Source organism: Mesoplodon densirostris, chromosome 11, assembly GCF_025265405.1.
Source record: "Mesoplodon densirostris isolate mMesDen1 chromosome 11, mMesDen1 primary haplotype, whole genome shotgun sequence".
NCBI lineage: Eukaryota > Metazoa > Chordata > Mammalia > Artiodactyla > Ziphiidae > Mesoplodon > Mesoplodon densirostris.
The window spans coordinates 87,285,804-87,310,850 of NC_082671.1; the positions used below are offsets into that span (position 1 = coordinate 87,285,804).

The 25,047-nt window shown below is 40.5% G+C and overlaps 1 protein-coding gene across 5 annotated transcripts in view; it reads right to left on the bottom strand.

The window, feature by feature from the left end:
• The window catches only part of CRADD (CASP2 and RIPK1 domain containing adaptor with death domain), a 221,787-nt gene that overhangs the window by 172,046 nt on the left and 24,694 nt on the right, over window positions 1–25,047 (bottom strand). For 2 of the 5 annotated variants that reach the window (XM_060113035.1, XM_060113036.1), the window contains exon 3: window positions 11,045–11,112. The exons of the other annotated variants lie outside the window; for them this stretch is intronic. In XM_060113035.1, coding sequence (XP_059969018.1) covers window positions 11,075–11,112 — 38 coding nt within the window. In that variant the 3' untranslated portion in view covers window positions 11,045–11,074. The remainder of the gene's footprint in view (window positions 1–11,044; window positions 11,113–25,047) is intronic. 5 annotated transcript variants of the gene reach the window in all.

Sequence of the window (25,047 nt, forward strand, 5' to 3'; positions counted from 1 at the left end):
TTTCATCTGTAATAGGGCAAGTATACAGCTCCATGAGAACAGCAGCCCTCAGTATTTGTTTTAACAACTTACAGGGGATATGCAAAAATCTATCATTCCTCCCTAATATATGAAAACTAAAGGGCAATTTCATAGCAACTTCGGTGCTTTCTAACGTAATCATTGAAATTATGAAAAAGCAAGGAAATTTTTTAAATGTTTATAAGAAAGAAAAGGAAAATGCTGCAAAAATTATTTGGCTGGCAGGCCACGGAGAAAGCCGGAATCTTTGCAGGACTCACCAAACTACAGAGCTGTTTTAAAACCGAAACTCAAACAGCTTTGAACAGGTATTAAGTATTTTATACAACAAAATTATCAAATGTACATACTTTGATAATCACAAGTAGAATCATTTCCAACTAGTTTGAAAAAACTATAGTTATACAAAAATAACTAAACTACTATGACAAGAATATTAACGAGCCACACAATTATTATTAGTCAATGCTGGCCCTAAAAAAAATGACCAGAGAATTTCAAAATGATTAGGAATGATCAAGTATGACTCCTATATTTTCTAGGTAGGTAATGACATTAAGAATGTGGTTTTCACAGAAATATAGCCCACTTATTTTTAATCACAATAACAAACAAAAATGACTGACTACAAACAAAAATGAATTGATTCAGATAGCTTCTTTTAAAAGTTTTTCTTTTTTATTAAAAGCAAAACCTGTGGTAAACCACAGCATTAGGGAAGCTTAACAAATTTTAAAATCCCCTCCAAATTACTAAAAAAAAAAAAAAAAAGAAAGAAAAAAGCAGTATTCATGCCATAGAAAAGTGTGGCTAGCTTATAATCCTCAGAATTCCTTTCATTTGGCTAATGGGTATCTCATTTCTGGGACTTCTTCACACTTAATTGAAATGTTAAAGAAAAGGAGAAATATTTAGATGTTGATAAAGTTAGTCTAATTACCCTGCTTCACTAACTTCAGCTCATCCAAGTTCAATATCTAGTAAGTGCTTGGTCTGCTTCGGCAGATTTTTCTTTTTCTATTTTAAAAGTCATTACTAAACAAATGAGGTTATTACTAATTAAAACTCTAAATCCAGATGTCATTTGCTCTGTTGTAAAAATGTGCACAGTATTAGGCAAGTATACTTTTCCTCCCATATATTTTTGTATCTTTGGCCAAACTCCCCCAGTAACGTTTTAGTTTATGGTCTGTATCCTAAAATAAAAACATTTGTATTTTTTGCTATAAAAATCAGTAAACTTCTTTTAAAGTTAGATGCTTCAAAATAAACAATACAAATATTGTATGAAAGTCCTATTATAATTAAAGAAGGTGGTTGGTAATGAGGAAGAAAATTGAAGGCATATTTGCAATAAATCAAAAGCAGAGTTGTAAACAGTAGCCTCCTCAATTATTAGTAGTGTTTATTTATAAAATACTGGTCTTTGCATTAATTCAGGAGTATAAGCTGGCAGGGTTTTTTCTTAATAAATGAAAAATAGTTTCTGTACTTTTAAGGTGAGAATGACTATTTTAAAAACAGAAGACAACTTCCAGGATCTTTCTCTTTCTCCATTTCAAAACTATGAGTTTTATTTTTATCTTTTTGAATTCTTGAAATTCAATGACATTGTCATAGCTCTGTGAACCAAGATAACAGAAACCACCAACTGTAGGAGCCTTGATGCTTTCAATTATATTTTCCTAGAAAGATTTATATGATATTGATATTTAATCTCAATAGTTTTTTTACAGAAGTCCTCCAATGCCAATAGAAGTTAGATAATCTAAATCTCAGTAGTTCAGACAAATTTAGTCCATTGGCATACCCTAAAAACAGGATAATTTAATAAGATCTAAATAACATTATATTCTATATTAAATAATACTTTCAAGACACATGTTCTGTTAAGATAAGCGAGTAACAACCTCAAATCTGTGTTGGAAGTGAGCAGGGGACACATTTTTTTAAAAGGAGAAGAGGCTACATTAAGCACTGCTCAAATCTCCCCGTTTGGGTGTAGGAGGGAGAGGTGGAAAGTACAGCCAGCCAGGTCCTTTATCCGGGCAGCTGCCCATCCCGGGGCACCACACTTCCATGTCCTGACCATTGTCAATCAGAATAGCTCAGTTTAAGCATCTCTACGGCCAGATACCTTTGTATTTTGCTGGGAGAAGAAAGGGAAAAACAAAAAATATATAAAGCTCTCTTTTCCCAAACTCCCTGCATCCTTTCAAAATCACACTTTGCTAACAGAAGTTAGTATGATGAAGAAAGAAGCCACCAGGAACCTAAATGATTTCCCTTTAAGACAAGTTTTAAGGCCGAGAGGACACGTTTCTTTTTTCTTTTTTTCAGCCAGACTCTCTGGGTTACTTATGATTTTTATTCTGTTTGAATCTGGTCCCTGTTACCTTTTGTAATTTTCTGGAAAGAAATAAGATTTCCATTGTTTACAAGATAAAACAAGAGGTTGACACTTTACGCACAAAAAAAGAATAACCAAAGGTTACAGTGACGTCAGTTTTAGTTTATGCTGAGGGCCGGTGGTTTTTTTTTTTTTCCTTTTGTGCAGTGGGGGTGAAACAGGTGTGAGGCATTGACTGTGTTTTCTTAAAGGAGGAGCGGTCTTTCACCTCCTGTCAGTGTTATCCTGGTTCTAAGGAGGGGGCCTGCTTTGCCAACTCTTCTGGGTAGACTTCATAACAGATTCAGCAGGCTCTATTCTCTAGGAAGGCTGAAGTTGGCAACCACATCTCATGGAAGATTCCACAAAAGGCTAAATTAGGATGAGATCGTCAACAGGCTTCAAAAAGGCAGAGTTCCAGGCCCCATCCCTGAGGCCAAAGGGGCCTCCTTCAGGTCCTCGTCCCCACAGTCTGACACTCTTGGCCTCTCCTCTCTCCTCTAGCTTCCCACCCCATTCTTCTGCCAGCCCTTCCTTTTTCCTCTAACCCTGCAAAAAGTGAGCAGCGCTGTTGTTTTGCTCCAACTGACAAAACAGCTAAGAAACAGCAGAAGAACATGACTGCCCTTTTCAAAATGGGCCACGTGATCACCCTATTTAAATCCAGCTCTTACAGTAAAAAGGAATAGAGAGGGAGGGAGCTGTTTATGAAACTCTCCTACTTGCCTTCATAATACTCTCACCTCCCCTCTCAGCCTCCTAAATACCCAAGTGAAATTATATAATAAGCTTTATTTTCTCACTCTGAAATTTTTCCTTAGTCCAAATTGCTAATGTGGCAGGTTCCAGCTGCCTAAATTCCCTAAACAACATTCCCTGTTCCATAAAAAGCATGCAACTGCAAGCACAGCAGTCCTGCTCCAGTTCTGAGAACTAGAAACTGACTAGCCAGTTCCTTGGCCTGGGGAGGCCGTGAAACAGGCAACATGGACGATTTAAAGGTACACAATATCCGAGGTTCCATTTCACTCCCAGGCAGCCAAGAGTGGCCCAGGAGAGGCCACCCTCCATTTTTCTTCTGACTCTTACACTGATTCCCTGGGAACTACCTCTGCTCCAAAAGAAAACACCCCTCCAATGGAGAAAGGGGGACACTGAATTTCTACCGCTTTTTATGAATGCATTTGTTTCATGAAGAGGGAGAGGAGTTCCACAAAACAGAGTGCCTTAGTTAAGTGACTTGAAAACTGTACATCCCAGAAAGTGCCAAGTTTGAGTCCTTTCTCTTACATTATTTAATACAACTTCAACGTTTACAGAAATAGTCATTGACCTTTCTCTGACACATACAGTATATGCCTCTACCTCTGGCAAAAATACTACCCAAACCATCCTAAGCAGACATAAATGCTTCATTTTGATTTTTAAGACTTCAAAGAAAGAAATTCTATAACCTACCTTGGCACTGCCAGACTTCACAACAGCCTTCGTACTTGACAATCAAACAATATCTAATTACTTGGAGTTCCCTGCACCCGCCACGCTAGTGCATGTCTCTGTGTCTCTCCATGCACTTTTTCCTCTAGTTAGAACAGCCTCTCCAACCCTGTCCACACAGTGAACTCTACTCTTCAGCCACCACCCCTCACCTGTCCCACATCTGAGTCCATCTCTGCCTCCTGTGTCACTTGTACACGTACCTGCACTGCCTCTATCAGATAGTACCATGTCTGTTCACGCGTCTGTCTCCCCTACTGGACTCAAACTCCTCGAGGAACTAATTGTTTTTGTATCTCCAGAGCCTTGCATATTTTGCACGAAAAAAAACCAGGTGCTATAAATGAGAACTAACCTGATGTGGCCGTAAAATGACTTCTAGCTTTTAAACAAAATGAGCCTAGTGCAAGGCTCATATAGATCCTGCTGGTTGATCCAAAGTCTGTCCTGCTGTAGTCTGAAACCATTTGTTCTTGCTCTATCCTCAGAGGAAAAAGAAAAACTGGTCACACTTCTCTGTCCTCTGTATCATAATTAGATGGGGATGGGAGCTGGGGTACGGGAGAATAATCGGGCTACCTAGTCACATCCTAAAAGAAATCAGTGTGGAACTCAAGGAAATTGGTGGATCTATCAAAATTTAACACACCTTCCATCCACCCATCAAAAGTATCTGAGATGCCATTGATGGAAATAAAAGAGATAATTTACTGTGGAGAACAAAATAAAACTATTAGAAGAAAGAATCTGAGGAAGAGCTGGGGTTAGGTGATGTTTCTAAGTAAAGATGGGAGAAACATAAATGACGGAGGTCAAAACAGAAAGGTTTGAACCTAAGGACCTTAGAAATCATTTTGGTTTCTTTTTCTAGTAACAGGCTGACCACAGACAAGAACAACAAGAACATTATTCTCCAATTCCTACACAACGTCCTGCATTGCTGTTTAAGCATCTAGTGTCATGCTTGCTCTGATAAATGTGAGTGCCACGTACTGATTCATGTCATAGCTCCAGTGGCATGATTTTCTTTGAAGTTCTCTTTATTTATTTTAACAATTTAGGTACCATAATCCTCAAAAGTTTTGCTGGGACTAGATCAAAGGGAGAGAGGCAGAAAAGGGGAGCTAAGATCTCTCGAGGACCTCTTACATGTACCAGTCACTTTATACACCACCCTCCCAATAAGCCCACTTGGTAGGCATACTTATTCCCATTCTCAATGCAGTTTTAAACCTATATCTATCTGGTTCTAAATCCAGTATTCTTTCTATAAATCATACTATTCCTATTTCTAATTTCAGCATTAAGAACACAAGAAGGCAGCTTCAAAGGTAAGAGGTATATCATTCATTCATTCATTCATTCATTCAACATTTATTCAAGAGCTACTATGAGCCAGGCACTGTACTTTCTTTCAGAATATAAAACATAAACAAGTTCTGGTGCTTGACTTCAAATTGCTCAGAGTTTAGTGGGAAAGGGACACAAAAACAAATAACTTGTCTTATTCTCTTTCCCCCCAGGCTCTGTATGGAGTTTTGTTTCTCCCCTTTGTCACTTTTTGCTGCCACTTTACTAACTTTCCAAATCTTAGTAGTTGCTTTCCCATTCCTTATTTAAACATTAATGAAACATGAGTAACCTACACCATTTCATAAACCGCCTTCATTGTTAGAATCAGATTCCAGAGGGAAGTGAAATTGAACAAACCATAAATTTGCTCCAGGCACTCTCCGTTCCATATTTTTGGAGCATCTAATATAAGGCCCAATGCTAGCTGGGGAAACAGTAGTAGAAACAAGATAACCAGAGTTCCTGCCCTCATAGAGCTTATCTTCTAACCATTCCAAGACGGGAGGAAGGCAGCAAACAAATCCATGGATTGTGACAGGCTTGTTACGAAGAAAAACCACAGGATGCTGTGAGAAAGTATGTATGGCACAGGGACCTGACCTTTGGCTGGGGGATGAGGAAGGCCTCCCCACAGAAGTGGCGTTAAAGCTGAGATCTATGAGTTGAGTGAAACTCGATGAAGGTGGGCATGGAGGGACAGGAGGGGGAACAGAGAGAAGCATTCCAAGCAGAGGGAACAAAATATGCAAAGGCCTGAAGCTGGAAAGAACACAATGCTTCTGAGGTGAGGAAAGAAGGCAGGTTATAAGAGGGAAAGTGTCCCAAGACAAGCTGGGAAGGTGGCATAGCCAGCTGCTTCAGGACATTGTAGACGACACTTTGGATTCAAATCTCACCCTAAGAGCAATAGGAACACGCTGAAAGGTTAAAGCTTGTCCACTGAACTCAAATTCCCTTGGCTACCTGTGATTGATATATCAAGAAGAAAACATATGAAAAAGTGATCTGATAAAGGAAAACATATTTAGAATAGAAAGCATAGTGTCATAGGAGAAAGGGTACTAAACCATGAATGAAAACTAAGGGGTTCTACTCATAGTCCTATTATCCTGGGTAGGCCATTTAATCTCAAAATATCTCCACTTCCTCATCTATCAAATAAAAGTACTCAAAAATTCAAAACTCACATATTCATTGTAAAAAGCAAATGAGATACTACATTTGACATTTCAAAATGCTTTGAGGGGCTTCCCTGGTGGCGCAGTGGTTAAGAGTCTACCTGCCAATGCAGGGGACACGGGTTCGAGCCCTGGTCCGGGAAGATCCTACATGCCGCAGAGCAACTAAGCCCGTGCACCACAACTACTGAGCCTGCGCTCTAGAGCCCGTGAGCCACAATTACTGAAGCCTGCACTCCTAGAGCCCATGCTCTGCAACGAGAAGGCTCTGTAATGAGAAGCCCCTGCAATGAGAAGCCCACACACCGCAACAAAGAGTAGCCCCTGTTCCTGCTCGCTGCAACTAGAGAAAGCCCGCGCACAGCAACGAAGACCCAACGCAGCCTAAAATAAATAAACAAGTAAATAAATAAATAAATATGCTCTGAACCTCTAAAATGGAAGATCTTTGAGGCAAGGATTTTATCTGTTTTTCACTGCTATAGCTAGCACTTAGAGGATGGATGGATGGATGGATGGATGGATGGATGGATGGATGGATGGAAGGGAGGGAGCGCAGGAGGACAGGCAGACAAATGGATACATCAAGCACCATACCATGCAAATATGACGCAAGATGGACCATGTGTGGACAGAGCCCACCTGGGAGGGCAGCCTCCACAGAAGGACTCATTAGCATAACATCACAAGTGCTTGCCAGCCAGCCGGGCCTGCCCTCAGTGCCAGTGCACCAGGCACCTCCAGGACTGGCCAGTTGGTCAGCCAGCACAGGATCGGAAGCCCATGACATACACTTCCTCAGTGTAGTGAGTGACAGGGGGCGACTATGAGAAATGAAACCACAGCCCTTCATGCTGCTTCTTCCTGAGAGACCAGACCCTGACAGGGGCCCCAAGGCCAGGCCCTATGTACACATCATTCTCTATCAATACAGTCCATCACTTCAGACTCTTATTCTTTTGGTTTACCGAATGTAGTACTATGATCAATTTTATATAACTTCTTTCGCTTTTCTTATATTGCATAGTCTTGGCTATGTGTACCCAGGTTCTTAAAGAACTGAAACTAGGGCTTCCCTGGTGGCGCAGTGGTTGAGAGTCCACCTGCCGATGCAGGGGACACGGGTTCGTGCCCCGGTCCAGGAAGATCCCACATGCCGCGGAGAGGCTGGGCCCGTGAGCCATGGCCGCTGAGCCTGCGCGTCCGGAGCCTGTGCTCCGCAATGGGAGAGGCCACAACAGTGAGAGGCCCACATACCGCAAAAAAAAAAAGAATTGAAACTAAAGGTAAAAAACAAAGAGGGAAAATATAAAAAGCCCTTAAGAGGTTCTTTGATATTTATTAGCTTTCCTAGCAATGACAATAGTTACCATTCACTGAATACCTACTTTGCTCCAAACACAGAGTTTGACACTTGGCCTATCATCTCTAATCCTCACAACATCTGACAAAGTAAGCATTATGGAGGACCCCGTTTCACGGAGGAGAAAATTCGGGCTCAGCACATAAGTGACTTGCCCAAGATTATGGGGTTATTAAGGGGCACAGCCAGGGTTCAAATGTGGGTTCATTAGACAGTACAACATACCTTCTTTCCATTATACTACATATTATTATAAAATATTCTAAATAAGATTGAACTATACATAATCATTAAAGCAACCTAAGCATTTACCTGTGTCAGATGCTATTAAGCTCTTTATAAAAATTATCTCACTTAATCTTCTCAACAGCCCTGTAAGGCTGGTATTTTTGAGATGCAGAAACTGAGAGAGACCTAGAGAGACTGGGTAACTTGCCAAAGGTCAAAAAACTACTATGTAGTAGAGTTTGGATTTTAACACAGGTCCGCCTGACTCCAAAATGCACCCTCTTAACTGCTACATAAGAGTTGTACTATTCAAATAGTATCAGTGTAACTTATATGAAAGAGAATGTCAAAAGAGAAAAACAGGGTCAATAAACCACTTTAAAGATAATTTAAAATAACAACTGCATTAAGACACTGTCTCTAAGAGCCCATTACTAACCATTTTCTCGTTAATTGTTACCCTGTTCTGTTGCCCCAAATGGCCTTTAGAACTATCTACAACCAGCATTTTCACTGCAAGTGTTTTCCTTTTTCATTTGGTAAGCAATTTAAAAATCTATTTCTTAAACTGCCAGTTCAATCAAATGGAACTCAAATCCCTATATCCAAATCTTCAAAAACCACCAAAATGTACACTCCTTAGTCCACCATTCTCATCACTAAACAATGTTGAGTGGTTAGAAAGATGTTGAAAAGCACTGTGCAAATTGCTCACGTGCCATCTATTAGTTTTCACAGTTTCATAGTAAATTCTAGGTTATATCAAGCCTTTTAAGATATTCCCAACATGGCCACCTCCCTATCAGAAATAACACTTTTCTAAACCTTTCCCTTGGGCAGGACTCCTCAGCTACATTTGTTAAGCTTACTTTTAAAAACTCCACTTGTTATTAAGAAGGTGTCAGCCCAATAAGGAAATCTGACCTTGATCTACTGATTGGGCAAACATGAAAAGGACTTCCTTGTATCTATTAAAAAGTTTATTCTTGTCAATTTCACACCGACTGGATTTTGTAAACCAAAGAGCTGGCAAACTATGACTTTAAACACAATCAGTAGAAAAGAAATCTGGCAATTCTTGGAAAAACATGTGGGAAATCATGTGTATGTGTAAACTCATGCCCATGTCAACTTTCAAAGAGTAAAATGTAAGTATGGAAAGCACCTAAATACCCCCTAACAAAAGCAAAGTAAATTTACAGACCTAGATTAGATCCCCAGAATTTTGTGCTTAATCTTCAAGTTGGGATGTTCCATCAGTACGGGGAAATTATATGTATTTTTAAGTACTTTTTAAAAACCAGAGTTTATGTGTAACAGCAAAAAATAAATCAATAAACATTGCAGAAACATATAAAGAAAATAAATCACTTATAATTACACCACTGTCAACACCACCTCTCAGACTTTTTTCTTGGCATACATGCATGCATATATAAACAATTTGAGTTTCTCAAATATAGGGTTGCACCACATGGATTGTTTTGCAACCTGCTTTGTTTTGTTTTATTTTTCCATCCAATAATAAATTTGAATAGGACAATGTTCAAAAATTAATAAATATAACTTTATATCATCAATTCTCCCCTAACTGATTTAACCAATCTTTCACTGAAGGATAAGTAAGTTTCCTTCAACCTTGTGGTTTTATAAACAATATTGAATTGAATATCCTTGTACATACGAGTATTTGTCAAATTAGTCCTTTCAGATAAATTCCTAGAAGTAGAAACACTATGTCAAAGGATGTGGCTTTTGATACATATTGCCTAACTGCCTTCCAGAAGGATCATGCTAATTGATACTCCCACCAGGCTCTCCACATCCTGACCTTCCCTGGCAATGAGTATTCTTTTCAAATCATTGCCAATCTGATAGACAAAACAAATGGTAACTTCAGGCTGCTTTCATTTGATTTTCTTTTCATAAGTACATTGATATATAGAGGGAGTAAGTCAGTGTCTACTAAAAAGCAAGCACTTTGGAGGCAAACAGTTCTGAGTTACAAAAGCCCTGCTAAATGTGTGACCTAGGACAAGCTGCCTCGACTCACTAAATCGTGTACTCCTCATTGCAAAGTGTAAATAATTACACCTGTCTCAGTATTTTCTTAAGCATTATGTGTAAAGCCCTTAGCCCAGTCCCTGGTGCACAATAAACACTCAGTAAATGGTAGTGGCTGGTTGTAGCTGCTGCAGTAGCTATAGAAGCTGTAGTAGTCCTAATTATTGTCTGAGTACTGGTAGAATATTGGCAGCCATTTGTATTTCTTCTCTTGCAAACTGACTTTTCATATAATTGGTCCTTTTTTGTGCTGGAGAATTCATCTTTTGTTTATTAATCTGTAAGAGCTTGTTATAAAGTATGGGTATAACTCTTTGGCTGCTATTATATATGATGCCAACATTTTTCCCGTGTTGGCATTCATTTTTAACTTTATTATGGTGTTCTTTGTTGTACAGAAGTTTTTACATAGTTTAATCTCTCTTTTCTTTTTCTTCTTTATTTTTTAATTCTTTAGTTTCTACCATTGGTGTAATGCCTACGAAGATCTCCACTATCACAAGATTATAAATAAAGACTGGGTATATAGTTTATTCTATTACTTTTATAGATTCTTTAATTTTTTAACAGTGAAATCTCTATAAATCATTGGGAATTCCCTGGCAGTCCAGCGTTAGGACTCTGCACTTTCACTGCTGAGGACCTGGGTTCAATCCCTGGTTGGGGAACTAAGATCCCACAAGATGTGTGGCGCAGCCAAAAAAAAAACCATTAATTTCGCTATAAAGTAGGGATTTAACTTTATTTCTTTTTCTCTTAAATGACTAGTATGTAATCCCAACACCCTTCAGAAGTCCTTTCATCTCTGATTTGAAATGTGCCAACTTTATGTTAAAAAGTTGGTAATTCCTTCCCTGAGATTCTGAAATCATAAAGGTCTTGAAAACAAAGAACTTTCTGTTTGTGTTTTCTAAAGTTTGGTGTCAAAATTATGTGGTAGCAAAGCCTTACCTGAGGTAATGTTGATGCTATTTCTGGCCTTTATTTATTCCATTTAGTGTCACTATTAATCAGTTTTGCTGTGGAAACAAACACAAATTTGACTATGAGATGTTGTTAAAAACCCTAAGTTCCGAAACATGTTTGGCCCCAAATGTTTCAAATAAGGGATTGTAGATTTGTACCAGGTTTCCATATGTATACTCAAGTCTGTTTTTAGACTGATTCTAAATTCTCTTTTATTCTGTTAACATGATAAATTACATGGCTTTCAAATGCTAAACTGACCTTGAGTTTCTGAGATAAACTTCATTTGGTAATGATGTATTATCTTTTTTCTATTTTGCTAGATTCAACTTGTTAATATTTTGTTAAGGATTTTTACATCTATGTTAATGAAGTCCATATTTTTTCCTTATAATGTCTTCATCAAGTTTTGGAATCCAGGTTATACTGGCTTCTATCTTATATGCTATTTTGTTTTTATTTACTATATTTTACAATGTCTTAATACGTAATAAGATAAACTCTCCCCTGCTTTTCATTCTTCATTAGTCTCAAATAATATTATTCTGGACTTACCAAGTTCCACAGAATAATCATCCCATTGCAAGTTCTATTGGAATAGCATTAAATTTTAGACTAATGTGGACAAGAATGATATTGATACATTTACTATACTAACTCTTCTCACCAACATACATGATATGTTTATTTATTCAAGTGTTCTTTTATATGCCTCAGCTAAGTTTGGAAGTCTTTTTCTCATAAATTCTGCCCAATTCTTATTAAGTTTATTTCTATGGGGTTTTTTGGGGGTTTTTTTGCGGTACGCGGGCCTCTCCCTGCTGTGGCCTCTCCCATTGCAGAGCACAGGCTCCGGATGCGCAGGCTCAGCGGCCATGGCTCACCGGCCCAGCCGCTCCGCGGCATGTGGGATCTTCCCGGACCGGGGCACAAACCCGTGTCCCCTGCATCGGCAGGCGGACTCTCAACCACTGTGCCACCAGGGAAGCCCTGTTTCTATGTATTTTATAATCACCTTTATTTTTCAGCTCTACTCATATCTATGCTACTGTGTTTCATTAGTCTGAGTACCAACTGAGGATAACCAATATAATTTCTGATAAAATTCTGTCCTTGGACAGGATGGAGTACCATGCGGAATAAAGGGGCTGAACGTTATTATTTCATTTATTTAACAAACATTTAGTGAACACATAATATGAGCTAAGCACTGAGAATTAAAACAGTGATAAGATATACTACCCCTATCTTCAAGGGTACACAGTCTAGGGAGATAAAAAAGGAAACAGACAAGCCTAACACAGCATCGTAGGTTCTGTGTTAGAGGCAAGCCCATGAGAACAACACAAAGTCCTCCTCCAGGAATACAGAGTATTGTCAGGAAAAGCTTCATAAAGAGCTGATGCCAACCCCTAAGGTGGGTCCCAGTTTCTCCCCTGAACATGCCTGGCAAGGAGGAGGCACATCTAGAAGCTGCATTCAGTCCTTCAGACCTAATGCCTGCCATTAATAAAGAGCTGGGTGTGCCCTGTCTTCCACGTCAGGACACGTCAGCAAACCCCGTCCACGTGCTGGCTTCTCCCACTGGCTCAGCCCTCCTGGCAGCCCATCGCTGAGTTGGGGGCTGGGCACAGTGGGTACAGGAACCACACTTCCCATGCCTCCCCTCCTTGGTAAAACCTCAGGAGACGGCCATCAGTGCCAGGTTGAGTCACTCAGCATTAGTTACTAACAGGCCTGGCTCTAGACTCCTCACTGCTATCACTTACTTCCACACAGGGACATTATATTCTGGGAGAAAACGGTTCCATTTCATGCCTAAAATGGTGCCAAAGCAAATGAAAGCAAAACTGCTGCGTGTCTCCTGGAGAGGGATGGGTTCTGGTACCCAAACGAGCAGACCTAGGAAAGCTCGGGGATCCGCTGCTTGGAGGACTATCTACCTGTCCTCCTGGATTCAGTAATGAGCTGTGGAATCATCCCACAACTACAGAGCCCTCTGCAGAGTGACCACAGGAAGCTATGTGTGGACAAAGGGGGCAAGAATACACAGTCACTTGGGTTCTCCTGAAGAGACCCCAGGGGTCTGTCCAGTTATTCAAAAGCACATCTGGAAAGAATTCACCTGCCTTGAATCCTGCTTGCTCAACAGCAAAGTGAGTGAAAGTGCCACGAAATGCTCAATCATAGTGATCTTTACGGTTGCTGAGGCTGAAAGTTGTCCCACCTGAGCATCTTAAATGAGACAAATTGCATAATAGGATAATAAGAGTTGTTGCTGAAAGATGCAATCACAAAATAAAAGGACCTTGCAAAATCTGAGTATGGTTGGTAATTATCCAGGAATGGAATATAAAGAAGAGCAATTCCAAGGTTCCTGCTTCTTCGTGTTATCATGAAACTGAGATGGCCAAATGCCAAAGATTACTCTTTCAGTTACAATAGACCTTCCTCTGTCTTCCGCAACAATTCTGTTCCTTTCTGTTAACTACTCTGCTGTAGGCCACTCACTGTCTTATCAGTCTAATCTCAAATGCCACAATTCACAAAGTTGCTACTTGTTCTTTCCTGCTATGAAAACTAAACTTCTACCTGGTAAGATGCACAGCAGAAAAGAATGGGGAAAAATAATAACTTGTAGTTCTTTATTGTCATGGCATGTATTTGTTTATCTGAATAAGATTTTTGCCTGATAAGAGACATACCCCTCCAGGGCCTCCCTGGTGGCGCAAGTGGTTGAGAGTCCGCCTGCCGATGCAGGGGATACGGGTTCGTGCCCCGGTCTGGGAGGATCCCATATGCCGCGGAGCGGCTGGGCCCGTGAGCCATGGCCGCTGAGCCTGCGCGTCCGGAGCCTGCGCGTCCGGAGCCTGTGCTCCGCGACGGGGGAGGCCACAACAGTGAGAGGCCCGCATACCGCAAAAAAAAAAAAAAAAAAGAGACATACCCCTCCAAAAAAGAGTAATAGTAAAGCTTAGTTCACTAATACAAAAAGTAAGACCTGAGAAAAATCAAATATGTAGTTAAATGTAAAAATACATTGTTCCAAATAAATAATACATGGTCTCAAATGAATAAGCCCAAAAAGTTGAGAGAGTCATCAAATAGCTAAACTATTTACTTGTTGCCAGTTCAAGAACATTAACCGCAAAAACAATTGGAGCTGCAGATTTTGCAAACATTCAGATTAACTCAGTAGGAGAGTCACAGGTCTTGGAGTCAGCCTTGGGTTTAAATAACAACACCATGATGTATTAGCTTTCAAACCCTGGAAAAGTTCATCTCTCTGAGCCTCCTTCCCTGCAAAATGCGGGAAATACCTTCCTCGCAGAGAGAGGTTTTTGAGGATTAAGAGCGAGTTATATATAATGTATAGACAGAGGAACCATTCCACAACTAGCTAGTTTCCTATCAAATTCTCTGCCCTCTAAATGGTCAAAGTAAATGTCCCCAGCTTCTCAACCCACAATGGACCCTATTTCATATATCAAATTCTTTCCATTATGACACACCAACCTCATTTTGCCTTACAATACTCCAGAGGTCAATTCTCCTCTTCAGCAAAACTTGATTTTCTTATCTATTTCCAACCTTTCATTTTCTTGCTCGCACAAATACCAATGCACCACTGCCACCACCATCATTTCCCAAAGTAGTTCACAAGGGATTTTGCTAGGAGCAATGGGGCAGGAAAGGAGGCAGGCAGTGGGGGGACTTGAGTCTTTAAAGGAGGTAGTGGAATCTGGTTCAATTATTATTTTTTTAATCAATCAATAATATTTTTTTCCTTCCAAGCAGAACTGTTTGAGAATATGCAACTGCATATCCAAGGAGTATGTATAGCAGCTGGTGACAATCAGCTACTCAGCTGAACACTGCCAGTAATCATGGTGGCTTAAAACTGTTTTATTCTTACACATATATTATCCCACTCGTACTTATAATGGGCCACTGATTTAAAAAGAGAAGCACAGGGAACACTGATAGAGAAATTCAACAAATTAATGGGGAGACAAACGTAAAAACTATAATGCTGGGGGCTTCCCTGGTGGCGCAGTGATTGAGAGTCCGCCTGCCGATGCAGGGGACACAGATTCGTGCCCCGGTCCGGGAAGATCCCACATGCCGCGGAGCGGCTGGGCCCGTGAGCCATGGCCGCTGAGCCTGCGTGTCCGGAGCCTGTGCTCCGCAACGGGAGAGGCCAAGGCAGTGAGAGGCCCGCGTACCGCAAAAAACAAAACAAAACAAAACAAAAATAACTATAAGGCTGTTCCTTACTGTACACGTTACATTCACCTACTCAAAATTCTTTCGTAGAAAGACAAAATGTCTACATCTACATTAAAAAGATCCAAGATAGGGACAATTATATCCAACATGCCCTATCATTTGCGGGGAATATGCTCTCCTTGCTAATGAAGTTAGTGAGGTAGAAGGGGCAAAGTGAGAAGTCTTAGTCCTATCCTACAAGTTCAAAGGCATAAACTTCTCTGGTCCTCAGTTTCTCATCTCTAAAAAGGAGTTGTTGAATAAAACTCAACCTAGGCAAAAATCATCAGTGGCCACTGGATGATCATCCTTCTTGACTCCGAAGCACCTGAATCAGATTTGGGAGTGGTGTGGCCATATGACTATTTTAGCCATTGAAACAAAATGGGAAGTGTGCTGGCAATTTCTGAAAAGACTATTGCTTTTCCAGATAAAACTGACAGATGCATCAGGAGCTACTCCTTCCCCTACCTTCCAGCCTTAGAGATGCACTGTTGGTAGTTGCAGCCATCTTGCTACCAGGAGGAAAATAAAAGCCAAGAGAAGAACAGAGACACTTGTCCTGATGCCTTTGAGCCAACGAACCAATGCCAGAAGCAGCTGACCTCCAGACTTCCTGTTACATGATTAAAATAAGTTTCTACTTATTTTGCCATTGTCAGTTTGGTGGATTTTGTTTGTTTGCTTGACTTCTTGGCAAGCACATTCCTAACCAATGCACTGCTCACCAGATTCACCAGGCTTAGAGAACCAAACGGTTGTCTGTAACCAAGAATGCAAAGCTCCTCAAAGCTCCTAAAAAACATTCATATGAAAGTTTAAAGGAAAAGGAAACAAAGAGTGTAGTAAATTTTGTTTTCTTCTCTTGCCCACAGAATCCATCTATTTTATATTTCTGTAAAAAACAGCCCTCTGCCTGATTTTATTTCAGAATCAGCATCTCAGGATTGGAAGGGGAATTCATTTTAACTACCTGAGCTCTCTCAAAATAACCTATTAAGCAGCTATCTAGCCTCTGCTTGAATTATGCATAATGATGAGGGATTCACTCCCTCTAGAAAGAGCCCATAACCATATCTGGACAACTGTTTTAGAAAGGTGTTTCTTATATTACCCTGACATTTCTACCATTTGTCTTCCTTCCACCTTCTGAGAAATACACAACAGAGAGAATCTCTTTTATGAATGAGAGCCATCCAAATGGTGGAAGGTAGCTGTCATATCACCTCACCTGCACACTTGATGTTCACCAATTCCTTCACCTTTCCTCCTGGGAGAGGCAACAGGTTTAATGCAGCACCATCCAACAATGCAAGCCACACACACAATTTTAAATTTTCTAGTGACCTAAGCAGTCACATTTTAAAAAAGAAAAATGAGGTGCAATTAATCTTAATAAATTTTTGTTGTTGTTGTTGTTGTTGTTTTGTTGCGGTACGCAGGCCTCTCACTGTTGTGGCATCTCCCATTGCAAAGCACAGGCTCCGGGTGCGCAGGCTTAGTGGCCATGGCTCACGGACCCAGCCGCTCCGCGGCATGTGGGATCTTCCCAGACCGGGGCACGAACCCGTGTCCCCTGCATCGGCAGGCGGACTCTCAACCACTGCGCCACCAGGGAAGCCCCAATAATATTTTTTAGGTAGCCCAATTTATCAAAATATTATCATTTCAACAGATACTCAAAATAAAGTAAATAATTATGAACTATTTTACACTTTTTTTTGGTACTAAGTCTTTGAAATCCAGAATGCATTTTCCACTGCAGGACATATCCATTTGAAGCAGTCACAGTTTCACTGTTCAAAAGCCACACATGGGAGGCTGCTGTACAGGACAACACAGGTCTAATGGAAGAACGTGCTGTTTTCCGTACATGGACAACATGCACTGTTTGGTTACTCAGATACACTGGCAAAATATCACAATGCCGAGTTTCTTAACCTAGAGTACTGCACAGATCTCTTTTAAAGGAGTGGGGAGGGGAATTAAATCTCATGGACCTCTGACACTATGTCCCTTTTTTTTTTTTTTTTTTTTTTTGCGGTAGGCGGGCCTCTCACTGTTGTGGCCTCCGGAGCACAGGCTCCGGACGCGCAGGCTCAGCGGCCATGGCTCACGGGCCCAGCCGCTCCGCGGCATGTGGGATCTTCCCGGACCGGGGCACGAACCCTATCCCCTGCATCGGCAGGCGGACTCTCAACCACTGCGCCACCAGGGAAGCCTCTGAGACTATGTCCTTTAACTTCCAGGGGTCAATGTTCCCCAACTGAGAAACTGTCTTCAAAATTGGTTTTTTTTTTTCCAGCTAATCCTCAAAATAAAAACATACAAAAAAGATTCTATGGCGTATAGAATTTGAGGAGCTCTAAGATCCCAGTTTGAAAACACCCTTGGAACAGAATCAGGGGGTCTTTATTCTCATTTTGATTCTGCCACCAAACTAAGTGGTGACCTGAAAAAAAAAAAACAATTTATTTTTCTAGGTCTCTTTTCTCTAAGGGTGCCCCACTTTCCCACTAAGCAACAGTATTCTAAGCATTCACAAACCATCCTTTCAATAATCCATTCTAGAACTCTACCCACAAATAACATAAGTCTCCCTCTCAGTCTATGGGGGTTTTTTCCTATTTGTTTTGTTTGTTTTTGTTTTTTAATTTTTATTGGAGTATGGTCGCTTTACAATGTTGTGTTAGCCTCCACTGCACAATAAAATGAATCAGCCATACACATACAGATATCCCCTCCCTTTTGGGCTTCCCTCCCATTTAGGTTACCACAGTGCATTAGGTAGGGTTCCCTGTGCTATACAGCATGTTCCCATCAGTTGTCTATTTTATACATAGTATCAATAATGTATATGTGTCAATCCCAGTCTCCCAATTCCTCCCACCCCTCAGTCTATGGTTTTTGAACCCATATTCCTCACTATTGAAACTCAGGATTGCATTTACCTTCATTCATATTTCTCCACTCTTCAAAATTCCATAAAAATAAAACAATAATTAATTATCCCCAAGTTCTTTCAGTGTCCTGGAGTACAATTCTTCTGGATCAAAAATCTTACACTCATTTTGAGCAACTAAAAAGTCTCTTACAATCCACTCAACTTTCTCAAGCTTTAATTTCATGTTACCATGGATTTTACTAGCCTGTTCAGGATGACCATTCTGCCTTTCATTTATTCATTTTACAGGTACGTATTGAAGATCTACTATATATGCCAACAGAATGCGAATACAAATGGGACATGAACAAGACAGGCAAAACCAGTCCCTGCTTGCAAAGAGCTGACAATCTAGTGCTAGGTGAAAGATAATAAACAAGCAAATAAGTGAGCAGGTAGTAAACAGTGATATAATAATACAGCTCACACTTGAGAGCATATCATGTGCCAGACAGCCGTCTAAATATTAACTAATTGAATCCTCATAACAGCTTTATGAAGTATGTTCTGTTATTATCAACCCCATTTTTATACACGTGAAAATTGAGAAACGGGTTCAGCTCTAGAAAGAACAGAACAGAGAAATTGTGAGGGAGAATGCCTGGTGCACTACTATAGTCTGGGAGTCATGACAGGTCTCTCTGAGGTCATCTAGAGCCAGCCGCACAGGGATCTAGAGGAACAGTGTTCCAGAGAGAGGGAACAACAAGTGTAAAGGACCTAAGGTGGGATGAACCTGTCAGGATAAACCTGGGGGGCTCCAGGAACAGAAAAAAAACAAAATGTGGCTAAAACATAAAGAGGGGGGAAGAGTCATAGGAGGGGAAGTTGAAGAGGTGGGAACAGGAGCCAATTTATGTTGAGTCTGTATTTTATTACAAGTACAATGGAAACCCACTGGGGTGTTTTAAGCAGGAGAACGACATGATCTGATTTACATTTTTTAAAGATCTCTGAAAAAAAATAAATTAAAAAAAAAAAAGATCTCTGGTTGCTATGTGGGAAGAATAGAATCAGAGAAACCAGTTAGGGCAGAGAAGATGGAGGCCAAACAGCAGCTGAGTAATTCAAGTTTCCCTCTGCCATCTGTTCACATTATAATATCAGCCAAGAGCAACTGGCTTGTTTCCTTTTGCTTTGTGGCCTGTGCTTACCTGTCCTGCTGCTGGAGTCACCTGCTCTAAGTTACACTGAGAACCAGAGAAGAGTTCAGGACCACCCTTCAGATCTCTTGGCTTGTGATTCCAACTTCCACACAAATGAAGGGAACAAGTACAACACAATATAAATGGCAAGCAGAGCAAAAAACAAGGTCAACACAGTCAATGATTGTCTTCAGCTGCTACTGAATTATGCCCAAAATGTTCACAGCACTTCTCTCTAGAATCCATTCAAAATTCAAAGCCAAAGGGTTCAAATAATACTCAAAGGCCTAAGACCTTACTAAAAATGTCCTACTTCTCATTGAAAAGATAATATTAATGAATATCTAAGTATGCTGATGTATATAGTCTGTAAACACTGCCATTAATAATTCCTCCCTTCCCTGAATGATCCCCACTCCATTGAGAGGTGACATTTACTTCCCCTCCCTCTGAATTTGTGACTCATTTTGAGCAACAAAATGTGGTGAAAGTGATGCTGTGCCAGGTCCAGATCTAGGCCTCAAGAGAAGTGACAACCTCCATTTTGACACGCTTGGAATCCAGCCACCGTGCTCTAAGGATGCTGGTCTAGATACCAGAGGAAATGAGGCCTTATTGAGGAGAGCAAACTTGTTCCTGTCTACGGCTAATACAAGACATGTGAGTAAAGGTGCCTTGAACATTCTAGTCCCAGCCAAGCTTCAAAACCAAAAGCATATGCTATATTGATGACACTAGCCAATACCACATGGAGCAAAACAACCACCCAGCTGAGCCTGGCCAACCCACAAAATTGTGAGAAATAATAAACTGTTACTGTTTTAAGCCACTACATTTTAGGGTGGTATGTTATGCAGCAAGAGATAACTGAAATAAAATGTGTAAGTTGTTGATTCTACAGACCCTTTGCAAATCAAGAATGCAATATGAGGAAGCTAAACAGATCAAATAGACCAGGAAAATCCATGGATGAAGATACTTTATTATTGTTTTGTTTCCTTGGGAATTTAGCATTGCCTCTTCTGATTTCTAGGCATACGCATTTGTTTTACATGAGAAGCTGAAGTACACTCATTTCTCATATTTAATTAAATTTAACACATTTTTATTAAGAATCTCTTATGTACTGTATAGGTAAATAAAAGACGAATTAGACCCAGGCTCTGCCCTCTAAGAGTCTGAATTCAAATGAAAGAAATACATGTACACAAATACATCCAGTTGAAGCAGAATGTCCTTATGTGATAATCAAGTCATGTAAATATTAAGTACAATGGAGGAAATGGATCATTCATGTGGAATTTCAACATCACAACAAAACATGGGATATCTCAGATAGAAATATGTACAGGAGTAAAGACAAAGAAGTGGTATAGTACAGAGTATTTTTCAGGAACGGCAAGTTCTCCTACAGCTGAGGCCATGTATGACGCAGCCACTCTAGTCTGAATGAATCACTCCCTGCGTAAGCCCTAATTTAGTGCTTATCACATAGAGCTAAGAAGAAGGTAGTTTGAAGGACCCAAGGTTATAAAACAATGACCCCTGATGTCAGGGTATTGAAACAGATAATTTAGGAATGTACCATGTACACTTTCGTTTCTCTTTCACTCTACCTTGCAGGCAGCCAGCAACATCATCTGTTCTTCACTTTGCTAAGCCCTTCCCCTGTTTCAAGGTTCTACATTCACTTACTCATTTATTCATCCAATCATTTTTTATTGGGCACCAGTTATTTGCCGGGCACTCTTCTTGTTGCTGAGGATACAATAATGAACAAGGCAGACAATGGCCCTGCCTTCATGGAGATAAATGGTGATGAAGGGTAGAAAGTAGACAGGGTAGGTAGTCAGGGAAGGCTTGAGGAGGGCACATCCGACCAGAGATCTGATTGCAGTGAGAAAAGAAGCCATGAGAATATCTGGGGAAAGAGCATTCCAGATAGAGAAACAAGCAAATGCAAAGGTCCTGAAATGTCTCATATTCAAGGAAGGAGGCCAGTGAGCGAGGAAAAGAGAGGCAGAAAAGGAGCTGAGAGGAAGCAGGGACCCAGGTCACATAGGGACTTGCAGATAATCGGTTTTCTGTTTCATTGTGATGAGGAGCCTATCTCTTTACATCTTTTCCCAGACCCAACAGCCTCTACTGATCAATTCTCTTTCTTGTACACATTTCACCTGCACTTGTATTTGCCACTCAGTCTACGAATTTCTATTCATCTCTTATGCATCAGGCCTATTTTCTCAACTATGTCTCAAGGGCAAGAATTCTGTCATATTCGCCTCTGCATTCCCAGGGCCTGGCACCCAGTAGAGCTCAATAAATCTCTTTGGAAGGTGATAATGATGATGTAATCCCTTAGAGTCCCTTCCAGCTGTAAGATCTATGATTCCTTTGAACTCTTTTGACAAACCAGTTTGCACAATGACTCAGAGGACTGACATCTTTCTAGATATTATGAGATGAGATTACAGTCATGCCACTTTTAGGGCACTACATGACTGGAATGGAGGACCTCAGAGTTTGTGTTTAATTGGTGCCCCCACTTAGAATGGGGGTACCAGTACATGAAACTACTTATTAGTATTTGTACTTTAAGCCACTTGAACCTTAGGAGAGGCATAAATTGCGATTAACTAAATGCTATCCTGATGTGATTCCATCATCAGCCATTAAACTTGGTCTCAAATTCTTTGCTTCTTCTCCCACTGAAAGGTGGAGGATAATTCCCCTCACTTTGAGTCTGGGTCAGTCTTAGTGACTTACTCGACCAATAAAATGCAGGGAAAGTGGTATTCTGGGACTTACTATGTCCCAGATCACATTGGATTACATACTAGGGTTATGTCATAAGAAGCCTTGAGCCTTAAAGTTTCCACCCACACCTTTTGGGAATGCTCCCTCTAAAAACCCAGCTGCCATGTTGTGAGTAACCCAAGCACATGGAGAAGCACGTGGCAGTGTTCAGACTAACAGCTCCCAACTGAGCCCCCTGACAAGAGTCAGCATCAACCGTCAGCCATCCCAGCCCCAGAACCAGACATATGAGTGAAAAAGCCATCTGAGAAGCAGATCCTCCAGCTCCAACCACCTCAACGGACAGCACATGGATCAGAGACGAACCACCCAGCTGAGCCCTTCCTGAATCCCTAACCTTCAAAATAAAATGGTTGTTTGAACCTGCCAGGTTTTGGGGTAGTTTGTTAGAGAGCAATCATTTTTTTAATTAAAAAATCATCATAGAACATCAGTACTTACAGAGTGTCTCTCCCCCAGTCGTTTTTTAAAATGACAGATACACACAGTCCAAGGTTTGTCCTGTATCCAACAGCTGCTCTGCTCAGAGATTTGATTCTTAGGACATGAGGAAGACAAATTAGGTGACTCTGAATGGGTACCCTGAATCAATCTTACTAATAAGATTGCAGGCCAAAATAAAAGTCATCTGAAAGTTATCCAGTGCAAAAGCCATAGCATACATTGGATTATACAGATCGCAGAATTACTATTGGGCAAATTATACATAGTTTCTTTCACTCAGTCACCCTGCAGGTAAGAAAACAGTTTACTACACTACTTAAAAAGCATGGGTGGGACTTAAAATAGAAATGAAATGTGTACATTTCCACCGGGAATTCCCAGAAATGAAATGTGTACATTTTCACCGGGAATTGCCTGGTGGTCCAGCAGTTAGGACTCCACACTTCCACTGCAGGGAGTCCAGGTTCGATCCCTGGTCCGGGGAACTAAGATCCCGAAAGCTGTGCAGTGCAGCCAAAAATAAATAAATAAATAAGATCCAACTGCTAAGCTATGATTGCATGCAATACTAAAAATCTCTGAAAATTATTCTCTGTCAGATGCTACCCGAATGGAAAACACTCAATTGCAAATGGTCCTCTCCTTTAAAACATCCTTCTGTTTGTACAATGAAGTTCTATTATGAAAGCAAAAGCTCCTCCAAATGGGCAGGCATTTTTACCTCCCTCAGTGTGAATATCACTTCTCCCCAAAAGCAGTCATTTCAGACCCTGCAAGTGAGAGGCTCCTGGGAAAGCAGACTGCTCATTTTATACCCCTCCAACTCCTCCCTCCCCCCCACTACCTTCTTCAAGTCATGTTTGGTTCACCAAAAAAATACAGAAACATTAAGAGGACCTGAGGAGAGGGGAGAGGGTAACACAAAAAGAACAAATTTTGGTTAATAAATGCTTTAAAGCATCGATTTTTCACATAGACTATGACTTTGAAGTACATCGAATCATATTCTATCACTCACATTTTTCATAATATGATCACACTCCCTATGAGTACACCATTTTTTAAAAATCCACAGAAGAAAATGACTTATCAAGAAAATACCCTATAAGCTAGGGGCCTAACAATGTGAAAATGGCAAAATGCTTTTAAGAGTAAAATATCATCTTCCAGATTTACCAGTATATATTTGCTTGGAAATTAATTCATTAGCAGTAACGACAATAAAAACATAACAAAAGGAAACAAAAGATCAACATTTATGTCACTGGAAGCTATATGGGTACAGGCATTTTTCTAAGGAGAACTCCAGAATTTAATCAGAGAAGAGAAAGTGTATTAACCTCTGATAAGAATAGTCAGTGAAAGACTAACCATGTCTTTCACGCAAAAACCATTCCTTCAGCAGCAGTAAATCACTAATTCAGCAAACACATGTCTAAAAACATATGTATTTGTATTCCTACACTACGTTACATTTCTAAAACTGCTTAAAATGGCACAAGTGGCTGGTAACACCATCAAAAGTAAATAGAGTGACATTTTGGTGATGTGGCTCTGACAATCAATAAAATGGAAGTTAAACAGGAATTTAAGAAACGAAGCAGAGGACATAAATTCTCTTCTTTCCATTTAAGTCGGAACATTAGCAGCTCCATGTCTTCCAGTTCTGGGAGCTTTTCTTACACGTTAAATTCAAAAGAAAAGGGATGTGTTCAACCTAAACTAAATAATGAAAGCAAGTCTGGCTAAATGCCAAACCACATGATACTAAGTTCCTTGCACCTACTGTATGAAAACCTGCTCAATGGTCTTCTCTAATGCAAAAGCTCAGCTGATGGGGGGGAAGTGAATGGGGGGAATTTCAACTTTACCACTTAAAAGCACTAAGGCGGTCTGTCTGACATGTTCAGGCAAACAGGAACCTATCACCAGGGCACAGAGGACTTCTCTCTCCCATCTGAAATGGTCCTGCCTCCGAAAAAGACCTGTTACTAACACACGGGCACACAAAAGGGAATCCATAGTATATAGGAATTTAATCACAATGTTCTCAGAGTCCTAAATATGGGAAAAAATTAGTAATCTTTTTTTTTTTTTTTTTTTTTTTGCGGTACGTGGGCCTCTCACTGTTGTGGCCTCTCCCGTTGTGGAGCACAGGCTCCGGACGCGCAGGCTCCGCGGCCATGGCTCACGGGCCCAGCCGCTCCGCGGCATGTGGGATCTTCCCGGACCGGGGCACGAACCCGTGTCCCCTGCATCGGCAGGCGGACTCTCAACCACTGCGCCACCAGGGAAGCCCTAAAAATTAATAATCTTAAGCATCAAATTATTTCACTTAATTCAGTAATTTTTTTCAATTTCAAGAACCT